We start from the raw sequence: 19,182 nt of genomic DNA, 5'->3' as shown, positions 1-19,182 counted from the left end.
ATTCAAGGCTAGTGTGATCTACTGTGAGTTTTAGAACTACACAGAGAAACCCTGTCTCAAAAACAAACAAAAATAAACCAAACCAAACCAACAACAAAACGACAACCTCCCTCAATTATGTATTTATCTTATATGTATGGTTGTTTTGTCTACGATGTCTGTGAACCACATGTGTTTCTGGCTCCCTCAGAGGCCCGAAGATGGTATTGGATCCCCCAGATCTGGAGTTTCAGACGCCTAAGATCCACCATGTGGGTGCTGGGAGTTGAACCCAGTGCTCTTAACTGATGAGCCGTCGTCTCTCCAGCCCCCACTCTTTCTACCCCCTCCCCCCAGACATGGGTTTCTCAGTAGCTATGGAGCCAGTCCTGGAACTCGCTCTGTAGACCAGCTTGGTTTCAGACTCACAGAGATCCTCCTGCCTCTGTCTTCCGAGTACTGGGATTAAAGGCCTGTGCCACCACCGCCTGGCCTTTTTTTTGGTTTTAAAAATTTTTTACCTTTATGTACTTGACTGTTTTACCTGTATGTATGTATGTTCAACACATGCATGCATGGCCATGGAGGTCAGGAGAGGATATGGGACCTGCAGGGACTGGAGTAAGACAGCTGTGATTCACCCTGTGGGTGTTGGGAGTAGAACCCTGGTACCTTGAAAGAGCAGCCAGTGCTCTTGACTGTTGAACCGTCTTAACAGTTCCTGTCAGGAGTATTCTTAAAAATTTTATTTGTCTTTTAATACAGAGGCTTACCATGCAGTCTGATAACTCGATACGTAATTCAGGCTGGCCTCAGTTATGGGTTGATCCTCACTCCTCTTGCTTCTGCCTCCGGTGTTCTTAGAGTCTGAGATAGGTGGATTTGGGGGGCCTTGCTGGCTAACCATCTTAGCCCAAAATGACCAGATCAGTTTTAGAGAGAGACGTGTCTAAGAAAGTAGGGTGAGAATCAACGGAGGAAGATACCTGGACTTTGACCCCTGGCCTCCACATGGCCACACACAGGCAAATGCATCCAGATATACATGTATGCACAAACTTGTAACACACAGATGAGAGAGACAGAGAGAGAATGTGAGAGGGAAAGAGAGAGAAAGAGAGCCAACTGCAAGATAAGCCTGGTGACAACCGTAACCTCAGCATTTAGGAAATCAGGGCACAGTTTAAGGTAGAGCCAACTTGAAAACAAACAAGAGACCAAATCCGATATTCACTGCTCAACATTAATAACTTTGCAAATAAAAATAAAGAGTAGCTTCTAGTTAACGGATTGCCGCATTCCCTGGTGTTTCCCTGTTTGTGCAAACTGCTAAATGCTGCAGAATTATCCTGTGCATGGTGTTTAGTCAGCCTTTATCAAACACATGCTAAACTGTATCCTCCAGGTCCCCCCTGCACCTGGCCCCCCTCTGTCTTACTGCGTCCTTCCATGTGTTAGGACACAGATGTGGTTTCTAGAAGGGCGTCAGCAAGACAAAGACCTGAGCCAGGGCTGCTTCCTCAGCACAATCTGAATTGTCTTTCCCTTTTTAATTCTTCAGAATTAAAGGTTTAACATTAACTTTCATTGGTCACAGCTTGCCAGTTTCCAGAGAGGAAGTCTCTTCTCAGCCAAGCCTGACGAGGTCACTGCTGTGAGAGCCAGGAGTCGGTGTGGGGATGCACTCAAGCCGCCCCGTAATTTATCTCTCAGAGTCAGTGTAGAGACTGAGTAGAAGCAGGATACAGCCCGTGTGGACGAGCTTCCATAAGTCTGCCGCCTCTGCCAGGACGCATGCTCAGAATAGTAGTTTTTACACCTCTACGCAAAGGTCCTCTTAAAGAATATTCAAATCGCGGGACAATTCTGAGAACATCTTCAGCTTGCTAGCTTGTTTCCATAGAAACAACCGGGAAACCACAGACACCCGTGAGAGATAGCATACAGAAGAGAATTGTTCTACAAGTTTACCAGGAACAATCATGCATCATGGCTCCGAGAAAATCTAAAGCGGGAACCAGCCTTAGGTGTGAGGAAAGTTTGATTAAGAGCCACAGCCTCTAGCTGGTACACGTGTAATCCCAGCACCGGCAAGGCTGAGGTAGGAGGCTCACCACAGGTTCAAGGACAGCCTGGGCTACATAGTAAGTCCCTGCCTCGAATGACTGAGTGAATACATGTGTGTATGAATGAATACAAAAATTAAAAATAGAAAGAGCCACAGCCATCTTTATTAATGATAATTGATCAAATTAAGAAGCTTATAAGAGGAACAGATGCTTAGACTGGCAAGATGCCTCTGCTAGTGAAAGCCCTTCAGCCCTGACGGCCTGAGTTCAATCCCTGGGACTCACAAGGGACAACCATAGTTATCAGTTGTGTTACAGAATTTTGAACGTTATCTTTCCATCCAACTGAGCCTTGTAACCACTGTTTTGTTCTTTGCTTCTCTTAAAAAATATTTATGTGTGTGGGTGTTTTTCCTATTTGTATGTCTGTGTACCAGATGTGTGCCTGGTGCCCACGGATGCCAGAAGAGGGCTGCAGATTCCTAAAACTGGAGTTGTTGTCCATAGTGAGCCACCTTATGGACGCTAGGAATCGAACCATGGTCTTCTGAAGAGTAGCCAGTGCTCTTAACCACTGAACCATATCTCCAGTCCACACCCTTTTGATGAGCCAGAGTCTTATGTCTAACAAACTGGCCTGAAACTAACTGAGGATGACCTTGAATTTTGAATCCTGGCACTGCTTTCCAAGTGTTAGAATAGCAGGCATGCACCTCCATGCCTGGTTTTTGCTAGGGATCCAGCCCAAGGCTTTGTGCATGCTAAATCAGCATTTTACCTTAGACCGAGTACAGCCCAGCTTCTTTTATGTCTTTTGGAGACAGGATCTTTTTTATTATTACATTTAAAATTTTTTATGTATATAGTTAGATGGCAGCTCGTGGATGTAAATTTCTTCCTTCCGTTGTGTGGGCCCTGGGGATTGAACTCAGGTCGTCAGGCTTGGCAGGAAGCACTCCCCTCCCCCAGCCTTATTGATAGCTCGTGAGGCAGATCTTGCCTTGTAGCCCAGGCTGGCCTCAGACTCATGCAGCCTGCCTGTTTTAGCTTCACGACAAGCACTGAGATTAAAGGTGTGAGCCATTGTGCCTGGCCTTGTGCTCTCAAAGTCACTGTCTTAGTTTTTCCGTGGGCAAACACACAGCATGTATCTAACCAGGCCTGGAATAGCTTGGTGTATTCTGCTTCTGCCACATCTTTTTCAATTTTCTTAGCCCTGAAAGAAAATAGTTCTAGAGCAGTTGACCCCCTTGGGGGCTCCCGTGTTGACAGTTGACAGTTAATTGTACAGAAGGTCACTAAGGTCGGAATGATATAAAGCTAGGGTTTTTTGGTTGTGGTTGTGACTTTGCTTCCATGTCACCACAGGTGAGGTTCCTTCCTTCCAGGCTCTCCCTGACTCGGTCTTTCTGTCTTTCCAGGGAAGAAGAGCCCAGACCTCGGGGAGTACGACCCCCTCACCCAGGCGGACAGCGACGAGAGCGACGATGATCTTGTGCTTAACTTGCAGCAGAAGAACGGAGGGGTCAAAAACGGGAAGAGCGCCCTGGGGGACCCGCCGGATGCAGGGGACTCAGATGCAGACGTGGCTGGGGCTGCGAAGCCACACCTGTCCGAAGTTGTCCCAGAGGGTTATCCCTCGGAGCCCCTTGCGGGTGTGGAGCAGAAGGCCACCTCTTCCCTGGTGTCCTATGTGCGTACATCTGTCTTTCTGCTGACGCTGATGATCTCGATGGTCCTGGTCCTTCTCTGCGCCTTCCTCGTCCCCTGTCCTCCCAGAGACCTGCATAGCACTTGGAGCCGGCGCCTAGGTTCCCAAGGAGGTGAGTTGCGGGATTTTAAGACATACACCTGTAAATTTTTCATATGTTAGTACATTCAAGTTTTTCTCCAAATCATTTTGTTTGCTTTTGTTTTCGAGGCAGGGTCTCACTGTAGTTTTGGCTGGCCTGGAACTCACTATCTAGACCAAGCTGGTCTTGAACTCACAGAGATCTGTCTGCCTCTGCTTCCCAAGCACTGGGACTAAGGGCATGTACCACTCTGCCCGGCTGAATTTCTTTTTGGAGACAGTGTCTCATCACCATCATCTGACTGGCTTAGAAGTCACAATGTAAACAGGATTGTTCCTGCACTTGTGGCAGTCACCTGCCTTAGCCTCCCAAGTGCTGGTTTCACAGGCGTGCATCGCTGTGCCTGGCTTTCCCTCCAAATCTTAAAAATGAACATGTGTTATGCAGTCTTTCCCCTGTGCGTGGGGTTGCCCAGAAGGTGAAGGGTCTGAAATTAAACTAAAAGCTAGATTGCTGTGCCTCTGAGCCCTGTTCTGAGTTCTCTGTTGGCAGCTTCAGCCCACAGTGGTGCTGGTGTGTCCAGCACCCAGCTGAGGAGATGGGACATTGCTGCGACCTCCGAGTTTCCCGACCACAAGCCCTTCTGCCCCCTCCCCCCTGCCAATTCTGCTGCTGAGTTTAAGCTGGTGATTAATTTATTTTAAAGTTTTGCCACATTGGTGTGTTCATTAACTTTGCCTCTTTGAATTTTATATAAATATAATCACAGTCTTCTGTGACTTTTATCTATATCATTTTTGAGTTTTGAGACAGAATCTTACTATGAAGTCCATGCTGACCTTGGCCTTCAATCTTGCTGCCTCAGCCTTCTGAGTGCTGGCATCAGAGCCATGTGCCACCACACCGGGGTGCCACCACTTGTGGGCACCACCACACCTGTGTGCCACCACACCTGGGTTGTCAATACAAGTTTTTTGCTTGTTTGTTTCTGAGCTGCCCCCTAAGATATAGGCTGGTCTTGAACTTGTGTGTAGCTGAGGATGACTTTGGAGTGCACAGCTTCTTGCTTCCACCTGGGGTTCTAGGTTATAGCACTTGGTGCCACTGACTTTACCTTTCTGGGAAACAATGTTATTCAGTGTTGAGGTGTAGTATATAATCTGTAGTATAAGGAGTGGCAGGCTGTTTTTCGTCCCGCCTGGCTCCTGGCTGCCCGGCTAGCTCAGTTGGTAGAGCATGAGACTCTTAATCTCAGGGTCATAGGTTCATGTGCCCACATTGGGTACCACTCTGTTGTAAAAAAGAGCACCGGGCCACTTCCCGCTGTCCGGCTCCCGGCTAGCTTTACCCAAAATAATTCATGGAAACTGAATTCTTTTAAACACTGCCTGGCTTGTTAGTTCTCGCCTCTTATTGGCTAACTCTCACATCTTGATTCAACTCATTTCTAATAATCTGTATGTCACCACAAGGTCTTGGCTTACTGGGAAAGATTCAGCATATCTGACCTGGCGACTTCATGGCGGCTCTCCTTCTCAGCCCCCTTTCTCTCAGCATTCTGTTCTGTCTACTCCACCTAACTAAGCTGCTGCCCTATCAAAAGGCCAAGGCAGTCTCTTTATTTGACCAATGAAAGCAACACATAGAAAGAAGACCCTCCTACACCATTGAGGGTTGAAGCCAAGGTCTTGTGTATACAAGGTAAACACTCTTATCACTCCACGTCATTTTCAAAGAGATGCTTCTGAGACTAATCTGCTGATGCACGGTAGCTAGAGTATTTTTACCAGTGTCTAATTATCCATGTTAGAATATCCTACCATTTATTTTTCTATTCTGTTGTTGATAAGCAGTTAAATGATTTCCAATCGTTTTTAAAAGTAAGCGATTCCAAAAACATTTTTTTTTTACGTTTCTCTAGGGTTATGTACAAATTTCCCCAAGGCAGAAGCCTAGTAAAGCTGTCTGTCAGAGGGTGCAGGTGTGTTCTTTTTAAGCAGGTTTTACATTATTTGCTGAAGTGGTTCTACCAGCTTGCGCTTCCAGTCTTGTCTGAATTCCCTGCAGGTCTGGCAGGCATTCTCTCACTCCTCAGGCACAAGGAGGGGATCCTCCTTTATCTTTGTTCCCCACAGGACTGGGCAGAGTTCTGGGCCGCCCACCCCCCCCCCTTGGCAAGTGGGATGGTCCTGGCTCCCCATGGCCATTTTGGCCTTGAGGGTAGGGTGACTTGATGGTGCCAGAGCAAGGTTCCAGAAGCCGGGTGGTGGTGTCGCAGGCCTTTAATCCCAGCATTGTGAGTTTGAGGCCAGCCTGGTCTACAAGAGCTAGCTCCAGGACAGACTCCAAAACTACAGAGAAACACTGTCTTGAAAAACCAAAAAACAAAACAAAACAAAACAAACAAACAAACAACCCAGAAGTCAGGTCCCACAGCCTTTACTGTGGGGTAGGGTGAGGCTGGTATTATCTGTAATCAATTTCCCTGGCTGGGCTGTACCCTTCCTGGGCCTCTGGCCAGGGAAGGCAGGTTTATTAGGACTTCTTTTGTCCTGTGGCATTTCTGAGTTGCCAGTTGTTTCACTGTACCTTGTCTAGTGTGGCCAGAAACCCCAGGATTCCATACATTACCATTATCATTCCCTGGGTCTCTAGTTAGTCTAACTTAATGTCCCCTGCTGTTTGCTATGTGTGGTGTCCAGGGTTCTGGGCAGGGCCAAGGGAGATGTGTATTTCTGCTGCCTGTTTGGGAATAGACAGTCCACCTGGGCCGGGAGGGGTGCTGGCAGTGTCTGCATCTGTCTTCTTTCTAACCTGGCAGAAGAGAACTAGTCTGTGGTAACTGGCTCAGGCCCTTTTTGTTTCATTATGTGTACGCCAGGCGGGGACCTGTCTCCCCTGGAGTTGGCTGACGTGAATAGAGATGGTCTGCGGGACGTGCTTCTCTCCTTTGTGACAACCAGGAATGGGACTGAAGGAGGTAAGAGATGCATCTGGAGGCTGCCAAGGGGGAGGTGTCAGCTGAAGGACAACTTCCCAGGGACAGTGTGTGAGAGGCTCTGCAGGCCACAGGTCACTACAGATCCACCGTGCGTGATGTGCCTCATCAGAAAGTTCCTGAGGTAAATAAAGATCAGCACATGAAAACAGGGCCCAGAATGGTGGTGCACCTGCCCACTTTTAATCCCAGCCCTCAGAAAGTGAAGGCAGGCCAGTTTCTGTGAATTCAAGGCCAGCCTGGTCTGCATATCGAATTATAGGACTGCTGGAATTAAAGGGATGCTGTCTCAAAGTGACCCCTGCTCCAAAAAAGAAAGAAGGGCAAGAAAGAGAAAAGAAGGAAGGAAGGAAGGAAGGAAGGAAGGAAGGAAGGAAGGAAGGAAGGAAGGAAGGAAGGAACCAGAGTGCATGGAAGTCTGAGGGACTTTGAGTGGTCACCCTGGCAAGTGAAGAAACTGGTTTAAAGAAGTGACCCCAACCTTGGGGTCACGGCTTTTAGTAATTAGGTCTGGGTATGGTTTTCCTGCCAGTTTGGCAGCTGCATCTGAACCTACTTATATTTTAACTATGTCTTGCAATCAGCAACCTATCGCTCATTCCAGGGCCTGGTGGGACTTCTGGTCCCTCTGGTGCTGGCTCTACTGCTGTCGCCAAATGTAGTTTTTAACTAAGTCTCTATAGTGCTAGTTACCAATAAAGACTCAGGAGTCAGATGTTGGGGTGAAAACCTGCTAGCTCAGAGAGGCCAAGAAGCCACCAGCTTCCTTTTTGTCCAAAGACCCAGCAAGAGAGAATTTTTCAGCTGTCCCAAACCAGAAAGACCAAAGAAAGTCCAAGTCCCTCCCCACTCCTTCCTCTGTATCTCTCTATCGCTCTTCCTGGCTCCTCCATACTTTCTGTGGCTAATTCCTGCTAATTAGTTGCTGGCTCCACTCCCAGGTTGATTTTATTAACACAGTCTCGGGTTTCACAGTGTGATCAAATATCCTGCAGAGTGTGTGTGTGTGTGTGTGTGTGTGTGTGTGTGTGTGTTGGGGGAGGGGCAGAGCCGGCCTCACAGGTCATTCCTCAGGAACAGCCCACACTATGTTTTGAGACAGTGTCTCTCTCTGGCCTGGAGCTGGGTAGCAGTCCTCAGAAGCTGCCTGTTTGCACTGTGATAACAAGCATGTGCAGCCTCTCCAGGCTTGCTTATGTGGGTTCTGGGGATTGAGCTCAGGCTTTCTTCCTTGTAGCAAGCACTTTACCAGCTGAACTATCCCCCCAGCCAGTTTTCCACTCCCCTAAATTACAGTGAAGGTTGATTCTACCCTGCTCTCGCAGTCCTGGCAGGGTTGGTCATGGCTTATGCACCTTTGCACACAGTTGTCTGGGCTGGTGGCTTCCCTTTCCCCTTTTCCTTTCAGTTTAATTCTTCAGGCTTGTCCTCCCCGGGAAGGCTAAACTATGTGGAGGATACTTACAGGCTCCCTAGGTGGCTAAGTGGGACTTCCTTCCCCGGCTTCCTCGCAGCTGGAGTTGGAGCAGGCTGGCAACAGACTTGACCACCACCATGGCAGGTCTCTAGGTAGCCCTGTTAGAGAACTAACTCTTGATTTCAGTGATCTCTCCCTTCTCTGTCCTGGGGGCATTGACAGCTCTGAGGGGCTACACTGCCACTGATGGGGTCCTCCACCCTGAGACATCTTTATCAATAGTCTCCTCGTCAAGTTCTCCATAGTTACACTAGCTGAGCATGCTGTTTCTGGGACTCGGTTACACCTGACACCCAAAAAACAAGCAAAAATGCCTCATTTCCATGATAGTTACACAGGGTCCTAATTCGCCCAGGATGTGTACTAAATTAGCAATGACTGTAGCATACCAGCTGATGTAAGGACCCTGCCCAGAGAGCGAAGAAGTCCTAGGAAGAGCTTTTGAATCATTTAGGCCCAGAGTGAGCACTCGGCATGCTTTAGGGATTTCTGTACCGTACATTGGCCTGGTATTACCAGAAACACCTCTTGGAAGCATGTTTGATACGTGGTTTTGTGACAGGAAGAAAAGCATTGGATCGGACTGGAAAAGTCTAGAGGACAGTACCAGGTGGTACCAATTGCTACCTCTGCAGGCCACTCCGTTTCCTGTTTGAGGCTGTGTTGTTCAGTTAGCACTGCTGGTGGACAGGAAAAAGCTTTGCAGCTGATGGTGGCTGAAGCAGAAAGTAGAACTGAGTCAAGATGTCCGCTCCTGAGAGCGAAAGTAAAGCTGGCAGGAATAGTGACCACTCTTAGGTCAGATCCCGGCCTGAGCTGCTGTGGTTCCGCTTCCTTGGACCTGGATCCTGTCGTCCCAAGTGTTCTTCTCCTGCCCAGGAGCAAACCAGAGAGCTGCAGACCGCAAGCCCCCCTTGCTGCCTGCTGCTCCATAACCTTCAGGCCTGTTCTGAAAACACCCTCTTCTGCTGGGGACAAGAGTTGGGGTTTACTCCGGATGCTGCGTGGATTCTGGGTCAGCTTGTGTGTGCTCCTGCACACGCCTTTCCCCCCTTCAACAACCGCTACTCAGGGTTCTGGATGTTGCTCCTGTCCTTTGGTGTGTGCATGCATGCGTGTGTGCATGTGTGTCACGGTGCACTTGTGGAACCAGAAGGCAACTTGTAGGAGTTGACTTCTTCTGCCATGTGAGAATCTGGAATAGTGGTGGGGACTGGGGTCTTCAGGTTGTCAGGCCCTGGAGCAGATGGCTTTACCCTCCCATTTTGTTGGCCTTACCCGTCTTTTGCTCAGCTGTTTCAGGCAGGCATCCTGTAATGAGTTGAGAAATCAGAAATTAGTGACTGCCTTCAAGGATGTCCCTGTTTAGTGTAGGCTAAGGTGGCCGACAGACAAACATATGTGCTGGGAAAGGTGCCAAAATGGAGACATGGTGAGGCCTTGTAGGAAAGCCCACAGCGGCTGCTCTTACACTTGTCCTCCACGAGGTGGGAGGTAGGAGAGATAACAAGTTCTGTGTTCACACCTTGTCAGAAGCACAGCAGGGAGCTAAGCACACCAGTGTGAGCCGCTGCCTCAGCAGCCACCATTCACTTCTGGGTTTCAAGTGTCTTGAAAACTCACCCCTGACTCTCCTCTCTTCCGCCCCATCCTCCTCTCTCTGGCGCGCCCTTAGGTGGTGGCTCACAACCAACTGCAGATCTTGTGTGTCTTTCCGGGGTGAACGGCAGCACACTGTGGTCCAGTGCCCTCCCAGAGGAGGCTCAAGATGTCACATGCTTGGATCTGATGCCAGGAAGCATGGCCAAAACCATCTGCCTTGTGACAGGGACACGCAAGATGCTCAGCGCATTCAATGCGACAACAGGTAGAGTGAGTGGCCTGGAGCTTTGCTGTGAGCCTCTGGGTTTTGTATTTAAACAGCCTGCGGGGGAGGGGGAGGAGAGCTTTGCTACTCTGGTTCAGAAGGTGTTTATTAAGGGAAGGAGATAAAGGGCTTGGGCAGGTGGAGTTAACAGAGATTCTTGTGGCAACCTGTTTGGTGATAAGATAAATTCTTCCCCAAACTTGAAGCTGCTGGTGTGTGTGTGTGTGTGTGTGTGTGTGTGTGTGGTGGTGGTGGTGGGGGTGGGGGTGCTCGGATTGTGAACAGTCTCTCTGCTCTGCTCTTTGTACAACAGGCGAGGGAGTGTCACTTCCTGAATTATGCTGGTCCCTGTGTAAACCTGGGTGTTGACTGGATGCTAGGGCTAAGAACTGGACTGGGGAGGCTGTTGATGTGACCCTCTGAGGTCCACAGGCCGAAAGTGATGGAAAGGAGCCCAGTGTAATAAAGGTGTCTCCTTACAGTGTGCTTGTCACAGGGCCACTTGAAGGGGTGTGACATCCTTCCCACATTAGAGGTGTGCGGTGTTTTATTTTGCCTCCTCCTTTTTGAGACTTTTTTTTTTTTTTTTTTTTTTTTGGTTTTTCGAGACAGGGTTTTTCTGTGTAACAACTCTGGCTGTCCTGGCACTAGCTCTGTAGACCAGGCTGGCCCTCGAACTCACAGAGATCCGCCTGCCTCTGCCTCCCGAGTTCTGGGATTAAAGGGGTGCGCCACCACTCTCCGGTCAATTTTTTAAAATTTCAGTAAATATTTTTTTATTTTTATTAATTTTTTTCATTTATTTTACATACATACCACAATTTCCCCTCCCTATCTCCTGTTCCCTCCCCCATCAGAGACATGATTTTACACTGTGCCCCAGACCTTGAATTCATTAGATCTTCCTGCATCAGCCTCCCAAATTCTGGGATTACAAGTGTGACATACTTGGTTAGTGGGGTACCGCTGAGTGGGGGAATAAATATATATAATGTGTGTGTGTGTGTGTGTGTGTGTGTGTGATCTCTTGGTAGAGTGATTACTTAACAAGTCCAAAGTCCCTGTTTTGACTCCCAGCATCACTTAAACTGGGCATAGTCATATAAGCCTGAAATCTCAGCACTCACTGAAGAGGTAGAAATAGGATCAGAAGTTCAAGGACATCAAGGCTAGCCTGAGTTTTATACACACACACATACACACACACACACACACACACACGTCACATGCGGTCTTAGGTCAGGACTGAAGTCCTTGAAAGCCTTCTGCAATTTCTCTGGTGTGGCCTCCTTAGTGGCTGCAGTGCCCCATGACAGACACATTCCTCAGCCCTGCTTAGTGAGCTCCTACTTGCCAGGAAGACTTAGATGTCTCTATTTGATACACAGAATCCAGGTGTGTGGGGCTGGAGAGAGAGCTCAGCAGTTAAGAGCACTGGGCTGCTCTTGCAGAGGACCCCGCTTTAGGTCCCAGCAACACAGGGTAGCTCACAACCAGCTCACAATCAGTTCCAGGGGGTCTGATGCCCTCTTCTGACCTTCCTGGCATCAGCACACACTTGATGCACACACATACATGCAGTCAAACAGTCACACACATGGAACCAAACAATGAAGGAATGAATTAAAATCCAGATGTGGGGTTATTACATGGAAGTATTCCCATATGTCCAAGGATTTGGATCTCATTTCCGCTCCTTTTGTCCTCAAACAAAAGCTAAAGGGGGAAAAGTTGGGAGAGGCTGCTGTCCCCTGCTCAGCCCATTGAGTTTTCTTTTCTGGCTGGGAACTGCTGTGGCTGCCTTTTGCTGGGCCAGAAAGCAGAAGTGATCCACCTCTCTCTCCTTCTCCAGGGAAAGTCATGTGGACCCTAGACCCAGACCATCTGTCTAATGGCACCTTGGCTGCCCCAGTTGTGGTGCTGCCGGACCTGGATGGGGATGGTGTCAGAGATCTGGTGGTGCTGGCCATTGGAGAATTGCAGGTATAGCCTCTGTTTCCAAAGGTTTTTAATTTCTTACGGGGATTGCTTTCAAGTGTTGCGATATCTGCCTATAACCTTGTTTCTGCAATGCTTTAGGCTGAAATAGATTCTTTTGGTGAGGTTAAGTGAACCAAGAGCATTCCAAATTCATTTTCCATGATACCACTGTGGTTCTGAGGACTGTGGTGTGGGAGAGCTGTGGGGGCAGATGGCCTGTATGTAAATTCCTTCTGCATCTCTCTGAAGCTTTGTGGCCTTGGGCAAGCAGTGCTGTAGTTCCTACGCCCGCCTAAAGTAGAAAGTTATGTCTCCATGTAGGAAGCTTAGGAAAAGTAGAGCTAACAAATTAAGTCCCTAGAAACTGCCTATTTTCTACTCTGTAAATGTAATATTAGTTTACTGTATTGTATCCAGTGGGATGGGTTGATAGAAAGCTCATAGGATGCAGACTTTAAATATAGCTCAGTTGCTGGCTTAGCATGCATGAAGCCCTTGTTTGGTCCCCAGTATCACATGAATCAGGTGTGGTGGTAATACCTTCACACCTAGAGAAACGCAGAAGGACCATACTAAATAGTGACCTTGAGATCAGCCTGGCGACACAGAAGGTCCTGTCTCAACAGTACCCGCACACAGGCGCTGCATCTCTGTAATCCAGGAGGTCAGCCTGGGCTGCATGTTGAGAATCAGACCCGCACCTTTCTGTTTAATCAGTGACCAAAGGAAGGTGCTATAAAGGGACAGACTTCCAGTGTGGATGTGGTATCGTACATCTATAATCCCAGCACTTGGAAGCTGAGGCAGGAGGATTGCCATAAGTTTGAGGACAGCCTGGTCCTGGTCTACTTAGTAAGCTCTAGTCTGTCTGTGTTCCACAGTGATGGCATGTGTCTCGATTCCTCCCTTCTCCCTCAAGAAAGATAGCCCTAACCTAACCCAAGCTCTATAGACCAGGCTGGCCTGGAACTCAGAGATCCGCCTGCCTCTGCCTCCTCAGTGCTGGGATAAAAGGCATGGACCCCACAACCCAGCTGAGATCCAGTTCTTTTGTTTTTTATTTTTGTTTTGAGACTTTTAGGGACAGAGTCGCTGTGTAGCTCAGGCTCACTTTAAACGTCACAATCTTCACCTCTGTTCCCTAGTGCTGGGGCTTCAGGTGACCTTAGTCTTTTTTTTAAATTTTATTTTATTTAAGATTTATTTATTTATTTATTATGTATATGTATATTTATTTATTATGTATATGTATATGTGTGAATGTATGCCTGCAAGCCAGAAGAGGGCAACCAGGTCTCATTACAGAGCCACCTTGTGGTTGCTGGGACTTGAACTCAGGACCTGGGAGAGCAATCAGTGCTCTTAACCTCTGAGCCATTTCTCCAGCCCCAGAAATCTTAGTCTCAATGCCCCATCTGTTTCTTACACCCAGTGGCGTTGAGGGGCATGGACCAGGCTGTCAGGACCCTCTGTACTGTGGGGCCCTTGGAGAACCAGCTCGCCTGCTGTTAACTCTGTCTCTAACTGGCCTATTGGTCAGCTGCCTCACAGAATTTCCTCATTTGAGCAGTAGTGTGCACATGATTGGACAGTCTCCCTTCTGCCTGGAAGGGACAGCTAGAATCTATGATTAGAGAGGCCCCAGGTGTAGAGCAGCCCCTGCTGGCTCCTTCTGACCTCTGCCTTGATTCCAGGCAGCATGAGGAGCCCTGTGAGCCACAGACACAGGGAGGGAATGTAGTTAGGGCTGTGGTTTAGAGTGGTGGAAGTCTTAGGTCTGGGTGGAGTATGAACTGAGCTTGACAGAAGGGCCTGCTTTGGGGTGTAGGGTTTGGTCTGGTCTAGCATGTTAGGGAGAAGGGACCTGCGAAGCCCGTAGTTATTGCACTCAAACCATACATCCGTCTGAGTCCAGATCCCTGGTCACATGTGCTCCCCCCTCAAGCACCCAGGCTAAGGTGAATGTCACTTGTGTGAGCAGCACCATTACACTCTGGCCCAGCCCCTGGGCTGTTTTGTTGGGAGATCTGTTCATCCTAGTGGCTTCCAGTCACTGTTCCCACCACAGTTCCATTTGGCGTCTTGGAATGAATCTGGTGTCCACCCAGTTCAGGAAACCCAGTGGCTGCTAGCCTGGACCCACTAAGCTAGTTGGTTACTCCGAAGACTGAATACCCACAGTTTTTTTTATACAGCCCTCTCAGACAGGGAGCCCCTTTTCCCTTGATCCCAGTCTGTCCATATGTCCTGTAACATGCAGTGCCCACATCTGTAAAGAGTTCTGTTCGTGGTTATCTCAACCCAGGGATACTAATAGGTTTCTCCACCAACACAGCCAGATCAAGCCAAATTTAAAAAGTATAATAACAGATTCATTTGAGCAAAGTAACTCCTTGGCAGGTTCTCCAGTCCCAGAGATGGCCTGCACCCACAAATGACTTTAGAGAGTGTAGGCAAGGAGTGACGACGTGTTCACCACAAACTGGGTTGTGCCCAAGTATGATCAAAAGTTGAGTGTTTTAGAGGTGCCAGACTGGGCTTTGGCATCTTTCCTTTGTTCAGAGCCTCTCTGAGTGGGTAGGATTTGAAGATAGAGAGACGGGAGTGGGGCTTTCTGGGTTGTGCAGGGGCAGCCTGGAAGTTCAAGCCAAACAGATACCGTTACTTCTTTTACAGGGCTTCTCTGAGTAGCCCTGGCTGTCCTGGAACTCATTCTGTAGACCCAGCTGGCCCTGAACTCTGCCTTCCTCTGCCTCCAGAGTTCTGGGATCAAAAGCTTGTACCATCACCAGGTATTTTTTTTTTTTATTTTGTTTTGAGACAGAGTTTCACTATGTAGAGAAATCCACCCTTCTTCCTCACTGATACTGGCATTAAAGGTGTGTACCACCACACGTCTTTCCTTTTAAGGTCTCTGCGGAGCAGTGATGGTGCACACCTTTAGTCCTAGCACTCCAGAGGCAGAGACAGGTGGATCTCTGAGTTCAAGGCCAGCCTGGGCCTACAAAGTAAATTCCTGCACAGCCAAGGCTACACAGAGAAGAAACCTTGTCTTGAAAGACAAGCCCTGTAGAGCTTGGATTGGCCTATAGCTTACTATTCCAGACCAGGCTGGCCTGGAATTTGTGGCAATCCCCTTGACCCTGCTTCCCACACCCAGATATTTTGTTTTGTTTTGCATGCCCAGCTTCTTCCTTCTTTTAATGCAAGCTTGATTGCTGTATTTGTACCTGAAGACTCTCTAAGCTTTGCTCCATGTTTATAATCAGTGAAAGCTCTCATCTTTTAATTAATCAATTAATTAGTAAAACAGTTTTTTCTTACAATTTAATTCTGACCTTTCAGAGAATTACATTTGTTCTGTAGTGTCTCAGCTCTTCCTCTCAGCTTTGCGGTACATTTATTTCGTTCATCTAGTCTTTGATAAGAATGTTTTAGAGCCAGGCGGTGGTGGCGCAGGCCTTTAATCCCAGCACTGAAAGGTAGGTGGATCTCTGTGAGTTTGAGGGCTGTTTTAGAATACGTAACGGCAGAGTGCGATGCATCCTGTACAAACTCCACTTGGAGTTACCGTTGACGGAGTATACACTTTATCTGCCTGTGCTATAGACCATACCCATCTATCTTCTCTGTAAGAATTTGCCAGGCGATGGTGGCACCCGCTTTAACCCCAGCATTCAGAAGCAGAGGTGGGTGGATCTCTGTGATCTCGAGGCCAGCCTGGTCTACAGAATGACTTCCAGGACAGCCAAGGCTATTATACAGAGAAATCCTGTCTCAACAAACAAACAAAACAAAACAAGAGGTTTGAAATGATAAACCTTGTCAAAACCTTTTGAAAGGGCCGGGGAGGTAACTTAGCAATCTTTCAGAGGACTGGGGAGGTGACTCAGCAGTCTTTTGGGGGACTGGGAGTTGACTCGGCAGTCTTTTGGGGGACTGGGAGTTGACTCGGCAGTCTTTTGGGGGACTGGGAGTTGACTCGGCAGTCTTTTGGGGGACTGGAATTTGGTTCCTAGTGCTCATGTCCTGTCACTCACAGCCGCTTGTAACTTCAACTCAAGTTCTCTGACGCCCTCTTCTGGCCTCCAAGGGCACCTGCTCACAGACAGCATATACTCAACAGACAGCTACATATATGTAAATAAAATAAAAATAAATGAAAAAAAAACATTCTAGAGCTGGGGCTGGCTAATAAACTGTGTTAAATTCCCCCTACTGTTTTTTCAAATAAATTTTTATTGGAGCATAGTCATTTTCTGTGTTGCTTGTGACAGATTTTATGCTAGACTAACAATAGAAAATAGTTTCTATGGAGACCATGCCACTGGAAAAGCCTACAAAATTATTTACTAGCTGGCCATTCACAGAAAAGCGAATCTTTTTTTAAAAAATATTTATTCTATATAGTGTTCTGCCTGCATATACACCTGTACACCAGAAGAGGGCACCAGATCTCATTATAGATGGCTGTGAGCCGCCATGTGGTTGCTGGGAATTGAACTCAGGACCGCTGGAGGAGCAGCCAGTGCTCTTAACTGCTGAGCTATCTCTCCAGCCCTGGAAAGTGAATCTTGAGAGTGACGTTGGCGGTGGCCACGGCCAGGCCAGACATGTGATGTTAAGATGGAGAATTCTTTGGGCTGATGCACCTGTGTGTTGGCCCTTTCCCATTACTGTGATCAAATGCCTGGCAAAAGCAACTGAAGGAAGGAAGGCGTTACTGTGTCTCACTGATTGAAGAGGCGTGAACATGAGGCCGCTAGTCACCTTTCATCTGAGTCAGAGAGCAGAAAGAGATGAAGGCTATACTCAGTTCTGTTTCTTTCTTATTACAGTTTCATTTCATTTATGTGTGTGCATGTGTTTATATGTACGTCTGTAGCTGTTACCTTGATTTGGGAAATAACCAGGCTAGCTTAAAGATAAACAATTATATTTTTACTTATTATAAGGGGAAACTCCGCCTCAAGAATGTTCTGCTGTATCCCACGGGAATCACCCAGAGAGGGCGAGCACCGGTCCATCCCAGTTTTTCTCCTGGGCTTCAAGAAGCCACGCCTTAACTAGGTTCCTACTTCTTAAAGATGATTGGTTAACAAAGCTTCCCCCATCACCCCCCCTTTTGTCTAAACAAGATTGATCCAAACCCAATACAACTATATACAATGGGAACAGATCCCAAGTATAAAATTACAAACAACATAAGCAATATTAAGCAAGGAACACATGACAAATGTTTTAATAAACATTCTAGTTCAAGGAGTCTAAATATTGCATCAGAAATAAGCTTGGCTAAATCATGAGGAAGGTAACTATGACTATCTAATCTTCAACCCCATCAAAGACCTGAGAAGGGAAATAATATTATTTGAGCAGGCAAGAAGTGCAATCAAGCAGCTTCCAAAGCGAGCAATATATGACAGAGACAATTGGCTACCTGAGCAATCATTCAAAGTCTCATTTGCAACGTTGAAGCAACCAACTTTGGCTAAGACCTAGAATAACTGACAGACCATTTTCAAAGGCAAGAAAATTTTCAAAACCGTCTTACCCTGTCTTAGCAGGATTTGACAGTTTTCGTATCCATTTCCGGATACTTTATATCTTGTCAGTGGTTTAGGCATGGGCATTTCTTTGCCCAAAGGCCAGTTTTTGCCAAGAAGAAAACAAGCTCCAAGTGGAGTGTCTTCAGTGCTGAACATTCTCTTGGGAATAGATCGGTGCTGCCAGGAGCAATTGTGTCTCACATCAACAGAACTCTAAGTTATTTAAATGCCATTTTCTACAGCTCTTTGAAGTGGTTGAAGATTATCTATCTATGTAGAATATAATCTCTATGTATCTAAAGAACCCGATTAGTCTAACTATAAGTGTGACAAACATAGATGACTATTGATCTATAATTCTTAATACCTATATATCTTAAAGACTAAGACAATAAACAACTGCAATAAATGAGGACCATGATCTCCAAATGTAAACAATGTATAAGTATCTTAATCAGAGGTAGAAATGTACATTGCAATATGATAAATTTATATCAGTATATAAAAAATATGTTTTAAGCAGGGGTAGAAACATGCTTAATATTCAGTATAATTTAACTTTGTATCAATATATAAGNGACAAACTTAGATGACTATTAATCTATATAATTCTCAATATCTATCTAACTTAAAGACTCAGACAATAAACAACTGTGCAATATATGAAGACAATGATCTTCATCTGTAAACAATGTCATTACATATCAAATGTAAACAATGTTATCACATAAATAGTATCAGAGGTAGAAATGTACATTGCAATATGATAAATTTATATCAGTATATAAAAAATATGTTTTAAGCAGGGGTAGAAACATGCTTAATATTCAGTATAATTTAACTTTGTATCAATATATAAGAATCTATACCAATGTAATTGCCTATAAATCATATCTCACAAGTATTCACTCTATTATTCACTATTATTATTAGTGTGAATAAGCTCATACTAATCTATTATCCCATCCAATTTCACCCCCCTTTTTTTCTTTTTCTTTTTTCAAAGAGATCCCTGAGCCCATAAAATTTTCCTTCCAACCCCTAACTCCAATAAACTCTGCTGTGACAGGGATTCTACAAAAAAAAAACAAAAAAAAAAACAAAAAAAAACTGCTTAGGCAAAAGCAAGCCTGTCTGGGCCGTGGAATGGCCAGGCCATCCACCTGATAGGTGTGGAGCTTAAATCCATGTGGGCACCAAGTGATGAATGGGCGCATAAAAGAAATCCCACACTAGCGCAGAAATGAGAAATAGATATTTAGGGGTAAACTCACAAATCAGAATTCTCTGCTTGCACGGTGGACAGAGATCAAATCCAACAATCTGAATGAGCAGCCAGGGCAAAGGAAAAAGAAGGGGTGGACGCAGGCTCTGCACCCACATACGTAGTATAAGAGGCCACGCCCCAGTAGTTGGGTAACCACAAGCTGCAAGCCTTCCTACAGCATACGTCTATATGAGTGCGTGTGC

At 46.6% G+C, this 19,182-nt stretch overlaps 1 protein-coding gene across 2 annotated transcripts in view; it reads left to right on the top strand.

The window, feature by feature from the left end:
* Positions 1–19,182, top strand: part of Fam234b (family with sequence similarity 234 member B) — a 39,874-nt gene that overhangs the window by 8,803 nt on the left and 11,889 nt on the right. Inside the window, exons 2-5 of one of the 2 annotated variants that reach the window (XM_050123247.1) lie at positions 3,470–3,871; positions 6,693–6,821; positions 9,992–10,183; positions 12,036–12,166. In XM_050123247.1, coding sequence (XP_049979204.1) covers positions 3,470–3,871; positions 6,693–6,821; positions 9,992–10,183; positions 12,036–12,166 — 854 coding nt within the window. The remainder of the gene's footprint in view (positions 1–3,469; positions 3,872–6,692; positions 6,822–9,991; positions 10,184–12,035; positions 12,167–19,182) is intronic. The other variant, XM_050123248.1, reaches the window with a different exon arrangement.

This window comes from Alexandromys fortis, unplaced genomic scaffold (genome assembly GCF_014885135.2).
Source record: "Alexandromys fortis isolate MF-2015 unplaced genomic scaffold, M_Fortis_MF-2015_v1.1 scaffold_223, whole genome shotgun sequence".
Taxonomy (NCBI): Eukaryota; Metazoa; Chordata; class Mammalia; order Rodentia; family Cricetidae; genus Alexandromys; species Alexandromys fortis.
Note: the sequence above shows the minus strand (reverse complement) of the source record. Positions and strands in the feature narration are given on the sequence as shown.